Source organism: Strix aluco, chromosome 3 (assembly GCF_031877795.1).
Source record: "Strix aluco isolate bStrAlu1 chromosome 3, bStrAlu1.hap1, whole genome shotgun sequence".
Lineage (NCBI taxonomy): Eukaryota > Metazoa > Chordata > Aves > Strigiformes > Strigidae > Strix > Strix aluco.
The window spans coordinates 104606041-104620546 of NC_133933.1; the positions used below are offsets into that span (position 1 = coordinate 104606041).

Here is a 14506-nt window from a genome sequence, read left to right on the forward strand (position 1 = left end):
CCAGAAAGCCAAGATTCTGGTTTAAACCTTTTATAACAAGAAATACTTCACAATACATACTGACAAATTGCACATAGCCTTCCTACACAAATAGAAAGCAAAATTGAAAAGCAGTGCCTTATTAATGAAAGTGTCAAACAAAATATGCCTTACCTGAGTTATTCCACTGGGAGAGATCTTGTATGACTGCAGCTTCTGCTTCAATAGCTCAGGATCACTGTGGCGGAATGGGCACCCTGACAGTAAAAAACAAGCAAGCTCACAAACAAGGCTGTTTACCCAAGAGTTAGTGCAGTAAGGCACTCAAGAGAGCAGCTAAGCTGTTCCTAAGTGTCTAACAGCTCATTAATAAGAAAGTTAATTACCCATGTGTACAATTCCTTACTTTTTAAAATATTTTTCCTTTTTTTGGTAATATTTATTCCACTGCATGGTTATCAGGGCACCACAGGCTCAAGAGTTACATGAAATATCCCAACATAAACAGGCCACAATTCTCATTTACTAACAGGAAGAGTTTTAGTTAGTTCCTTACTAACAATGATACATTTAATACCTGTGGAAAAAAAAAAAAAAAAAAAATGGAAAAGACACATAATGAGAGCCAACTGCTCTTTAAAGCATAGCCCTTTGTAGAAATATTATTTTATAAATACCTTGGAAAGTTCCACCACTTTAAATAAGAGTGGGGTTTTTTGGTCCCAGAATTAGTTTTGAGACACAGCTGAATGAACAACTTAGCACTAGAATAACAGCAGTGAAGCCAGTGCAGGTTTTACACATTTAGTCACACAGAAGTAGGAGGTTTTAAAGTACCCTAACAAACTTCAGAATTTCTGTATGATTGAATTCATATCTCAAAACACCTCTAATTGGTCACTTTTTAAAGCACTGTACATTTAAAGTCTCTTTGCACTGCATGACACAATGTATACAAAATCAGAAGCTATCAAGTGTGATTCAAAGAGAACAGTGCAAGACCACCCTGGCCTTGAAATTAAATACATAATTTAAGAGACTACAGGAGGGAGTAACTTCTCTAGCCAAGGGCTTCCACCGTTTTTGAACTTTTTTTCTTTTTTAAGGAACTCACCATGATAATCCCCTTGACTTGGTGGATTGGACATGATAATCTTCATGCAGCTGTATGGGGTATAATCAGTCCTCTTTCCTTCTTTCCCATAGCTGTGGCGAATGCTGTAAGCATATCCTTTGTCAAACTAAATAAAAACAAAAGAATAAATTCTTACATATAGTGCCAGTGATTCTATCTACTCTGTAAACAGAAATATTGGATAACAAAATAAATCTTCCAAACATATTCAAACTGAGAAAATAAAAATCAAGTTGCTTGCTGCTAGCTTTGATTTTTATATTACATGGTCTTGTATATGCACATATACAAGACACAGGCACATCCCAAGAGAGGTGTGTAACTGCATTGATTTAAGGTCTTTTCAGCTGATGCAGTTAAAGATAAGATGATTCAAAGATCAAAATTTTGAATTCCACAATGTTAGTAAATGGAGAAAATGCCGTAATGTAAAATCTTTCATAAATGTCCATAAATCAATTGCTTTATCTGGGCAAAAAAATAGAAATATAGATTTCTTTACTCAGGTTCACATTCTTGTTCTCCCAAAGCATAATGCTTCACCTATACTCTGTTTCAGCACTGAAGTTCAATTTGTTAGATTCTAAAACGGAACATACTTCACTTGTACAAAAGAGAAAGGTTTTAGCAAATCTCTTTTGTCTACTGATAGACTACCAACTCCTCCAATAAATCGAAATCTTCTAAAGTAATACTTTGTTTGTTTACTTCTAAAGTAAACAAACATTTATCTTGGCATCTGAGCATGGCGCTATCAGTATATCATTTTAGATAAGTCCTGTGAAGAACACTCAATGACACGAGTTCATGTTATTTTATATGTGGCAACAGGTGACAAAATCTGTAGTAGAATCATGTAATTTAACATATGGATTCCATTAAATTGCATTAGCTACTGTAAGACATGAAGGAACATTTTTTCAAATACCATATTTCTAGTCCTGAAAAACCCAAACAGGATAAAATAATGAAACACATTTAGAATTAGACATCCTCAGTCTCTCTTCTCAAAAAAGCTATGACGACACATAAAAGAAAAAAGAAAAAACTGTGCACTTGCTCAATTCAAAATTTTAGTAATAACCTTATGTAAAGTTCTGTGCCCAAGTATAAACAATTCCCATAAGAATTTATTATTTCTTCTCAAAAACAACTTTGAAATAATTTTTTACTCTGGTATTTTACTAATACAAGACAGTGTAATATACAGAGAAAAATCATTCAAGCATCAACTGGTATAACATTACTACTTCGAGGATACTCTCATGTCCTCAGATAAAAGAAGTTCTGTTTGGTCTGTGGACTTCCAAATAATAATGCAGAATATTCGTATACCTATGAAATACCTTGATCTGCTAAAACATGTCTAAAATAAAACAGAAAAATAAGTATATTTTTCTTCATATAAAACACTTTAATTTTTTTGAAAAACATAAATAATTGAAAATCTATAACATAAAATGAAACACATAATAAATATGTCTAAAAATATACACAACCTTTGAGAATAAAATCCTAAATTGCACCTGATTCAGAAGGTTAAAAAGAAACTTCTCTATCAAGATGCTGGTCATAATCAAGTCAATCTATCAAGAAGAGTAATATTCAGCACTCATTCCAAACAAGACATCCAAAGCTCTGAACAAATATTGACTGATTAATCTCTACTGTGCATTTGACAAAGTGACTTTACTCTATTTTAAAAGATTTAAAAAAAAAAAAAAAAAAAAAGGCAGGGGGGTGGGGGGAGAAAAGAGAGGGAGAAAACTTAGAGCATTGTGTTTTCCAGCACAGCCACAAGCAGGATCTAATATGTAGGAATATTCCTATCTAGTCAACCCTTTTGGCTCAGAAAAGAACTGGTTGGTTGGATAGGAAATGAACACTGGTTTTGCTAGCAACAGAGTTGGGCTTACCAACTCTTCATTAGAAAGAAGAGCAAGACTGTATGAGGATCTGCTATAGGTGTGTGCACACACTTAGGAAGGGCCAGTGGAACAGGTACGATCCCCTTAGCAGGGCAAGAAGCAGCTGCTGGCTGAGTCCTGCTGCTGCTCCTGGAGGAGCTGTAAATTGTCTATTTACTCCTGAAAAACAGCAAACATCAAATACAAAGATGTTGGGAATTAAACTATGCACCTCTGAGTGAACCTGTTAAACTGAAGATGGAGTCTGTGATCCCAGAGCCACCTATTCTTCCACCCAGCAGCTCTGGAACCTTTCCTCCTTCTTTGCAAAAGGTGAATGAAAGCATATTTCATTTGCTTAACAAAGTATATTTGAGCAAGCAGTTAAATTACATTAAATTAGTTTTTTGTAAGGGAAAAGCAAATCTTGAATGCTTCAGGATGTATTGCTTAGTTTGCCAGAAAATTAACACCCCTCTTTAACAGTTCTGTATACTAAAATCTTGAGCTGTACTTCTCACATCGCTTGCCTTAATGCTCACAGACATTACTTTTACTACCTAGTTCATTATTTTATGCTGAGAAGCAGCTCTTGCAGTGAATAGAAACAACAGCTACATAATAACACAACATGGCCTTGGGACAGGTTGGATATTTTCACATTGCTTTCTTGTAATCCTGCTTGGATCTCAAGAGTTTTCACAGTGGCAGAGAATAACACAGCTACCTGGTGCAAGTTAGCACATGCGCAGTTACATGCTTCACTAAGAGCTCTCTCATCCTTGTGATTCAACATTTCTTATCATTGATCAAAGAAACAGGATTTTAGCAGGGCCAATATCCAGGGCCATGTGGTCATCCTCAGCGGGAAGAAACCATGAATTGTGGCATTTCATTTCAGAAAAACATCCTGCAGAACAGCCCTCTCTGTACATTGGGGGATGAACTCCATGATTAGGCTTACTCTTTCCTAATACCATTACTCTAGGATTTGCATAAAGAAAAATCCCCCTCAGGAGCAATCCCTTTTGCCAGCAAAAGCACCAAGGTATAATTAGACATGTTTGAAAAGTGCAAAAACAAGAAGGCAAAGGTAGGTAATTGTCCCTTCCTATTTATTCTAATTGAAGCGGTAGGATTTTCACAGTTCCTTGAACAAAATAAACAAATTATGTGCAGTACACATCATGCATGTAGGTGTTTGCAAGGTCATTCTAACTGTTTGTAAATTGCTTGGTTTTAAACTATTTCAGAAAAACAGTTTAAAAACCTGTAAAACTACTATTACAGTATACTCTAACTACAATCTACTATAAGGTCTTTATGGCAAAACTGTAAAAGGTGAAAACTTGAATTAAGTGATCTGAAAAAAACATTTTTTTTGGTGATGGCCCTATGAGAACTTTCAAGGTTTGTATTGAAGCCTGATACGAACTTGCTCAACAATAAAGATGCTGCACGAGTGGGTGCATCTACCTTGTATTCTGTCTGACAATTTCCACTGAGACAAAAGAAACACAAGAATACAAAAGCAAAAAATTATTCTATTCTCATAGAAAAATTGAGTATGCACATACATCCCAGACCGTAGTCTGTGCTAAGTATCAATGGAAACTTACAGCCAAAATTACAATGTTACAAAGTTATTAAACAGCAATGTTAAAGCAACATCATTGTATTATTGAGTATCTACACCTACTAGATCACTTACTGTTGGTCAACACTTCAAGAACATGGACTCTCTGCAACTTTTTAATTGTATGATCCACATCTCAACTATCTCAGTTATTTTTCCTCTATTTAGCTAAGATTTCCAAAATCTGCAAGGCATTCATAATTTCTGTGCTGGGTGGATGGGCCATGGCTTCAGTGAGGGAGAAAGGGATCACGAAGTATGTCTCGTTTAAGCAATGAATTGGTTCACACTGAAGCCAAGAGGCTCAGGCAATCACAACCCTTTAACATCTCTATCAAAATTTGTCACTTTGATGTCGGAATGTGCAAATCTTGGGATTAACAGCTGTGTGAATTTTTGTTGTAAAAGACTGCAAGTCACCTGTCTGAGCTTTAACTTGATTCCTGAAGATAAAAAGTTTTTTGAGGACTTCTCTTTCCTCCAGGCATGGCTGCAGGATGCATGTGATGTCTGGTCTGAAGTCCACTGCTGGTAACAAGTGGGTGGTTTTGAGTTTTTATGCGTCAGTATTTGTTGTAATGAACCAAGGTGTCCAGTGTATGATACTGAATGTACTAATGATGATCCTGGGTATCCTGGAACAGGTGACACTGAGGCTTTCTTAAGACTTCTCCCTATAAGAAACTAAGGTCTTAGCACTAATTAGTGGGACTAAACCAGTAGTCTGAAGCCAGAATCAAAGAGGCTGGGGACAGTTCACTGCATATAGATGAGTGTACTGTAGCAAGGAACTTACATTTTGCTTTTATGTGGTATATGCATATGAGTATCAGACTAATGCAGATTAATTTGCCTTATAACTGTTAGTTAAGACACACATACTGTGTTAGACAGCCTGCACTAGAAGACATACAAGTAATAAATTAAGGTATAAGTAAGGTATAAATAAAAAGGTATTTAGAAAAAGATATATAAGCTATAAATTTGCAACTGGTATAGCCTAATACCAGATTACTATGTTCCAGATAGGAATTTAAGGAAATGCTATTTTCAGTAAATTCTGATCACATGAATGAACACAAGATCTTTGGATATGGAATGAGGATGCATCATTGGCGTTTGGACCATTTGGCAGATATATGCTCTCCTTTAAAGAAAAGCTTTCATTGAACAAAGCAGGGAAGGATGGGTCATGTGTGCCTCAATTACAAATTTGATACAACTGAATACACTTTCAAGAGAACAATAACAAGTGACATTCCCAAGGCATTCCAGCCACTGCAGAGTAAGTATCATGTCATCACTGAGAGTTACTTTCTTTATATCACTTGTCATATTTGCAGATTAGTATGTGGAAATAGAACTAGGTCCTCCATAAATTTTGTTATCAATTCTGATAATCAGCATGTGTATCAGGATGGAAAATAATTTGCTGACAGGTCTTCCAAACTCTGCATGCTGAGGTTCACACTTCCATAAAACTTTCATGTTTCAGTTTAACTGCTTTTATATACTTGTGTAAGTTTTTATGCATCTATTACTTACTGTATTGAGAGATTTATTTAAAGTCTAACAACTAAGCAAAATGACTGCAGTAATTTTGTCTAGCTTCTTGGCTGACCACCAGATTAGTTCCAACTCTGCAAAATTCAAAGAAGTAATGGTTTAACACCTTTTTTTTAGAAGTCATTGGTTATTTCCTGTCTAAAATTGTTGAGCCTGTATGGATAACAGCTTCAAATTCATAAATTTATTGCACACACTTGGTATCTTCTGAAATAATTGGTTCACTTTCTCATCCATTGCCTAGGGAGTCGCTCAAATCATTACTGTTGACACTGCTTAGTTGGCACATCTTTTTCCAAAGAACTTCTTTTTTTTTTTAAGCTCACTCTTAAAATAACCTCAACTTGAGATTATCTTTTCTCAAGCACGGTTGCCATTTAGGAGCACAAATAAATGCTTCTCTATCTGCCAACAACAAAATTTTCAATTTATCCTAAATTCTCAACCTGTAGCACAACTTCTACCTTAAAGGTATAGATTAGAGACATCAGCTAGAATTGAGCAGGAAAATTCTAATATGTTGTGCTGCAGTCATTACAGACCAATTCACATCAAGTACAAAAAAAATCTCTTCCCCTCTGATTTCAGGTTTTTCAAACCACTTAATGCAAGAACTGTTTTGCCCTGGAGATGGCTCCATCTACCACAAGGAAATCAGAAAAGTTTTGATCAGTCAAACTCCTTGTATACTACCCACATGAGTGTAAACTGTGGGGCTGATGAAATATTTTTTGGGCTACCCCAGACCACTCCTGCAAAAATACGAAAATGTAGGCTTTTATTTACAGCAATCTAAGCTTGCCTGAAGATAACAACTAAATACACAACTTATGTACACTGTTTCTCCACACATTTACATGGAACAAGACTTTGAACCAGGAAAAGTATAAAATAAACTACAGCAGCCTATCTTCTGCCTTAAGACCCTGCATCAAATTATTAACACAACACATCTTAAAGCCATCTCCTTATAACAACGTGATTTTTCTTAGGCACATGCTTGGTCATCTATGAAAGATTTTATTAGCTACCTCAAGACACTGCAACATTTCTTTCTGTATCTAAGTTAGGAATACTTTTTCTTTTTAGTCTGTTGATGTTTCACGTACATTATATTGAAAAAATTCAGATACAGAAAATGTGTTTCAAAACATATGATCAAAGAAGATACATTTTAATTCAGATTTGAATGTTTGGAGTAAACAATAAAAGAGCTGGTTTCAAACTGAAGCCTCTGAACAAGAAACTGGCACAGAAGTCTATTCTTTTGTAGACTGCCACTAAAAGTTTCTGTGAGTATAACAGTTTGTGGAGGTCATAAAGGTAAACGCTACTTTAAAAACTACTTTAAACAACAATTAAGGGCATGTAAAATTGTGAGTTCATTTTAATGCTCACCAGTAGGAGTAGGAAAAAAAACCCTAAGTGATTTTTATTATAATACTTGATTCATTTCTACTTCTGGTAAACTGAAATGTCTTTGTGACTATATAATTATACAGCAGTCTTTGTTTAAAGATTATTTCTACAGAACATGATGTGATTCCCTTAGCATAATGTCCTATCTTCTTGGTATAGTATCACCTATATATAGCATTTTCTTGTATAAGAAGATATATCTATCTGAAAGACATAAATCCTTTCCATATTACACTGCAACAAATTCTTTATGGGATTACAATGCCTAAGTCATTTCACATAGTACTCCATTAATTATACTAGTCATCTTCTCTAATATCATTACTATTTCCAAAAATTACAAACTTAGAAAAAGACGAAAACACTATGTCTCTATGAATATCACTGTTCTGATATTCCCAAGAATCATTACTTTTTCCTGAATATTTGCTTAACCTACTGCAAAATTTTCAGTGAGTAACACTACCAAAAAAAAAAGAAACATCTGAGAGAAAGAACAGCCATTTTAAGGCAAAAAACAGTTTGTGGGTGACAATTTCACCCATATCAGAATTCCTCTAACAAATTAATACACAATCTTCTTGAAAATATCACGCTGACATTTGAGTGTTACTGAACATAGAGGGGTGAATTCCTTGTCATTTCATATATTTAGAGCAGATAACTGAGGTAACTTGGAAGTGTATCTTTCTGCTGAATGTAAGCAGTAAATTAACGGGGCTATTCATTTCATCAGAAGGAGCAGACAGAGAATAAGAGTCCCCAAAACATTCAATGGCAAAGGAGAACACAGAAAGCATTATCACCGAAAGAGATGTAAGAGTGTTAACAGATTGCAAAGTAGACAGAAATTTGGCATGTGGTACAATAAAAAACGACTAAGTTAAACAGAAGTAGAATAGTAACTAACTGTGTGCAACTATAGGAATAAGATTCAGCTCCAGATGTCTAAATCCAGACATGTCCCATTACTGTCGATGAAGGTCAATGCAATCAGAGGAGCCTGGGGAGCAATTCAATTTACCCTAACGTAGGCACCTACAGGCTCATTAAATAAATCATTCTCTAGACACTATTGACTGTATAGGCTAGATCTCTATCGATTATAATGGCAGCTTAGGATCCTAGTGCAAAGAATATGTATACCAAGTAGAAAAGAAATTCAGTATGTCTGTATCACAATTCAGAGAAATCCATACTTATATGTATACCACTGCAGCACGTGTTACAGGCTTTCAGAGAAGATGGATGAAGACTGGACAGGGACCCCTGCAAAGTCCAAAAGCTAAATTTCTACTGCTTATCCAAGCTCTATCAATACTCTAAACAAGAGTGCTCTCATATGATATTCGATAGTTTTATTATTAGCTCACTGAGCACAGTGAGCATGTAATGCATTTACAGTCTCATATAGCTTATGATCTATTGTACTGTAACGTATAGTGTAACCTACAGCAGAATGTACAATAAAAACCTAAACGTTTAGGGAAGAAATAGGAAAGAAAATGGATGTCAGCATGGAGACATGTTGCCACTTTGTGAAGAAATCCTGAAATGTATCCATTTGGACTCTAGTTATAAGACCAACCAGCAGTAAAATGCAGGACTGGGATGTGAGGTTTAGACTGGTCACCGACAGAGGGTTTATTCTCACTAGCCCGTCACAACATCTTAAAGCTGTGGATGAGAAGACAGAGGCATTCACCAGACCAGACTGCAACAGGCCAAAGTGCCAGCCAAGTGGACTTCAGAAGAGAGTTAGAAGAGAGCCACTACTCTTGGGTACAGCTCATACCCTTGATATTTGGGATATCTTCTGCTTCATGGAAGATAGTGCAATGTGTTACCATGTTCAATCATTATCATTTAACTCAACAGCCTGGCATAGCAGGCTCCTTCATTCTAGTAATAATAATTTTCCTCATATGGAAGGAAAAAGAGCATACCAGAAAGCAAAGCTATCCAAGCAGCCATACTACAAACTGGAAATTTAGCAGGTCACTGGGATAACAGAAGAGAAACTCACAAATGAGACAAGGTCTGAGGTAAAACTGTCTCAGCCATTTCAGGCAATCAAAATTAGCAGGACCTGCCTCATTTTGAACAGGACTCTTGGAATTAAAACAACTGACATGTCCAACCATGAAATGAGTCCAAAGGAACAGTGCATATTGATCTGCTCTTGAAAAGTGCTGCTGCTGGCACGTGCTGCAATTCACCTATACTAGGGTATTCCCAATTTCAAAGACCTCTAGAGGATACTGGAATTAATCCAAGGGAGTCTGGCTCATTATCCAATATTCTAGTTCTACTTAGTACATCTGCCAGAGAGTCAAAAGATCTGAGCAAGTTCATCACAACAGTTGAAGTTCTCTGTCTATGCATCATTTCCAAAAAGCAACCATCTCCTGACACAGTGGCAGACATCATCTGCTCACTGAATTGTTGTATTTTCCAAGCTGGTTGAACTATGCAGCATTCCCTAAATACACAGTCTTTGAAGCAGAGACTGGAAGGTTTTGCACACCTTTTGGACTATTTTAATGACAGAATTGTTCTCCCCTTTTAAAACCACATACCTTGCACAGTGAGCTCACTTGAGTAAGGTCTTCATCTTGACTGATTAGATATTATTGAATTACTTTGTTAATTTATTACTGCATTCCCTTGCAAGCACCCTTGCAGTGTAGCAGTGCTATTAGGAATCCTTTATAGATTGTTATTCCTCAGTCTATACGCTGATCAGAATGACATCTGAATCAAAGTTGAGCATTAGATGACAAAAGTCATGCAAGAAGCTAGGTGAGTTAAAAAAACAAAGGCAGACCTTCACTGATGATGAGATCAAGTGATAAACTGTTGTTACCATCAGGTTATAACAGTCCCCCAGCAAAGCAGTCCTCATTCATTAGAAAGCTATGACTGACCCCATATAGTCTCTAATGAGATACAGTAAAGTCCAAGAGATTCAATTTTACCCTAAGCCTCAGTTTTGTAGAAGAGGAAGCATCATTCAAAGAGATCTGGTGACTTGGGCTGGAGAACTTCCCTTCAACCAATCCAAGTGACAAAGTTACCAACACGTGTTACAACTGTGGCAAAAATCGTGCTTTTTAGTGCGATATGGTTAGGTGTGAGAACAGGAGGATATTAATTAAGTGCCCAATCATGTAATGTCTCAAGATACCGGCAAATCCCCAGTATAAGCGCAGATTAAAAAAATAATAATTTTCTGGATAAATTGATCATTGGAAAAAATCAAATAATTCTGAAAATAAAACTACAAGGAGGCTGAGTAATTAATACATTTCCTCAGACTGATAAGTACTCTTTAAGTACTCTTGAAACATGTAGACTTTTTTGATACAGTCATAAAAGGATGATAGCAACAAGGCATTAAAACACAAAACTGTACATGGAGATTTGATGTTCATCAACCACTATGAACACAGAGTTAGCTAGATATTGGAGCTCTCCAAACAGCAGAGTTTGGTTCAAGAATGATGGCATTCTTTCTGTAAAATCTCTGCATAAAAGCACATTTTTTTCTTTATTAACAGCACAATAAAAGAAAAAAATCACATTTTAAGATGACGATCAAAGGAAACAAGTGCAGAAAAAGATATTAGCCCTTGCTGTCATAAGCACTGTTTACATATAAAAACCCTTTTATATTCTATCTTATGCACAGAGTGCACTGTAATCAAGACACATTTGAACTCTAGACTGAAAGCAAGACAAGAGTCTTCCTGCATTCAACAACAGAAGAAAGCTTGTTTTAAAACACACAAGACTTATTTTAAAATTACTTTTGTTAATTCATTATTAAAGATTAGTTGACTGCAGGGAAAATGCAAACAGAAAAATAAAGAAGCTCTACTGCCAGACTGCTCTCAACTGTCTCAATAAGTAACATACACCCCATTTTCAGCACCTGCTGTAAGGTTCTAAAAACAGGGCAATAACTCTGATAACAAAACACAAGAAAGAGCCCAACACCACTGTAATTCATCTAAAAAAACCAACCTTTCCTGTTTTCAAAAATTTTCCTCAGTTTCACTGGTATTGCCCCAGTTCTCATGCCCCAAACCCAACTCCATTAAGTACCTGAATTAGAAAAAAAAAAAAAAAAATAATAATTTAAGCAACAAAACTTGCCATAAAGACCACTAGCTTCTGCTCCCCCATGTACAGTGGGGGCAGGGGGGGTGGTATTTGAGGGATATCTTGTTTTTCTCCTTGTGTGAGTGGACTTAAAAAGGGACTTAGGGAACAGGAAAAGCTCAGAGCACACCATATTATGCAGAACTCAGTTTCACAGCTAAATAGTATTATACGTTTTAATATAAAATCAGAACCTAACCTTCTTTCAAGAAGTAGTAACCTCTATAACACTGAAGTACTTAAGCCCTACCATAGTAATGTAACTTTCCTAAATCAACATATTAAATTTCCAAAATATAAATTGTGCATAGCACAAATAATGTATAAAAGAGTTGTCCTGCCTTTATTCATGAGATTCAATAGATTTCAAAGACATGCAGCAGAATGTTAAATCAATTCTGAATGTAAAAATACATTTTTATTTGCATCGTGCCTATGTGGTATATCAGCAGAGTGCACATTTGATACAACATGCTGCTTTTCTGGATGACTGAATATGAAATACAGCCCCGATTTGCTGGCTGAATATAGACAGATGGAATATGACAGCTATATGTTGTTACAATTACATGGACATTACCAAAAGAGAAATCAAAGTATACTGGATTCTGGGTTTTGTTTTGGAAGCCAGTTTATACAATTACAGAAAATCTGAACATTTAATAAAATAATTTAGAAGTATTCTTTCAAACAAATATATCGAGATGTTGTGGTTTGAACCTGGCCAACAGCCGAACACCACGCAGCCACTCACTCACCATCCCCCTGCCCAGGGGATGGGGGAGTAAATTGGAGGATAAAGGGAGACTCATAGGTTGAGATAAAAAAAACCCCACAGTTTAGGAATTGTAATAAAATAAAACAACAACAATAATAGAAGGTACAAACGGGTAACGCACAACGCGAATCCTCACTGCCTGCTGACCTATACCCAGCACATTCCCAGCTAGCGATCCTGAAATACCAAGATCCTGCAATCGCAATCCCAGAAGCAAGAGAGAACCCCAATCCATCCCAGCCACCCCTCCTTTATATACTGAGCACGACATCACATGATAGGGAATATTCCATTGGCTAATTTGGGTCTGGTGCTCTGGCTGCGCCCCCTCCCAGCTTCTTGTAGGAGTTGGAGAAACCTTGATCTCTTAGCAACAACCATAAACATCAGTGTATTATCAACATTCTTCTCACACCAAATCCCATACTGAATCCAAAACACAGCACTATTCTAGCTACTAAGAACAAAAAAATAACTCTATCCCAGCTGAAACCAGGACACAAGACTAATAAACTATTCTACCAAAACTTTTCTGTTCAAAAAGCACGGGAACACAACCGGAAGAGACCTGCTATGTCATTCAGTTTGTCCTGGAAGGTAATAAAAAGATAGAGACGAATAGATTTGCATCTCAAAAACAGTTAACCCCTGTCTCAGAACTTGGGGTAAATAGCTAAAGAGCTTAAATACATTACTGGTGGTGTGTGTGGCAACACATAAGAGGTACTTTTCAGCAGATGGTTAGAAAGAGAGAGCTGTATGGTTAGGAAGGTATTCAACAGAGACTGCTAAAGACCATATTTAATGACACTCAGATACTTTTTGCTGATACAATTGCTGAACTTAGAAATCTGGCAACCGGATAGGCAAATCCAGCTTTTCTTAAAATGTCATGGACTTACTTGCTGCTGCTCTGATGGTTAATAAAACAGAAACCTCTTCTGACAAGTACACAGTCTTTCTACAGAGATAATAAAGTGCAAGTCTGACAAGTGGTTCAAGACTACAACAGGTATCTTAGAAAATTAAAGGTCTGGCTTTGACATCCATTTTTATACATACAATTCTAAAAAGATACTGCAGTATGGAAAGAAAACATGTGTTGCTAGGAATAAAACAAGTCATAAGAGACAGATTCTGATCTAAATTAGTTTTAGTACAGGAAAGATATTTATTGCTTTCATTCTTGTCAGTGCAAGAACCTTATCATTAATCTGCTCACACACTAGATTACTAAATACAGATTTCAGTGTCTAATATGTAACAACTATGAAAATTGATCCTACTTCTTTTTATGGTAGCTAGTACAGTTAAAAAACATCACTAAAATTATGCCAGCACTGTAATTAATGTCCTGGGAGAGAGATTGTGTAGCTAGAGCTCTTCTCTGTCCTTAAGACATGCCACAGGCTGAAAGACCGTCCAAAATTTTCCTCTATAATGTAAGTCAGATGATGAAAACTGAAAATCCAAAGTAAGGGCAGATACATTTATAGCATGTTAAAAAAAAAAAAAAAAAGGCTGAACAAATTAAAGTACTTTAAAGCAAATAATCATAGGAAAATGCCACTGTAACTTTGGCTTCACAACAAAGACTGGAGAATTCTAGCTTTAAAACAGCATTATTGAGAAATCTGGTAGCAACTGAAAAGGGATTGTGTTTGGAATGAAAAAGCACAGATTTTTACCATAGCACTTATTACTGTGATTCCTATAATATTTATGTGCCCATACAATAACCTCCAAGTATCATCATCGGTTGTGTCTAATTGAATAACAACTATGAAACAAAAATATGGTGAAAAATAATCTTTTTATACTAGCTCTATTTCATTGAAGAAATATTACTTTCAGATTTCAAATCTATTACACAAATATTAACTTTTAAAAAATTCTAAGGGGTTTTTCTAACAAAAATACTG

At 35.9% G+C, this 14506-nt stretch overlaps 1 protein-coding gene across 3 annotated transcripts in view; it reads right to left on the bottom strand.

Annotated features, from left to right (window-relative positions):
* The window catches only part of PRIM2 (DNA primase subunit 2), a 128854-nt gene that overhangs the window by 19199 nt on the left and 95149 nt on the right, over window positions 1-14506 (bottom strand). For all 3 annotated transcript variants that reach the window (XM_074819845.1, XM_074819843.1, XM_074819844.1), the window contains 2 exons: window positions 1094-1220; window positions 154-236 (listed from right to left, as the gene is read on the bottom strand). In XM_074819845.1, the coding sequence (XP_074675946.1) occupies window positions 154-236; window positions 1094-1220 (210 nt within the window). The remainder of the gene's footprint in view (window positions 1-153; window positions 237-1093; window positions 1221-14506) is intronic.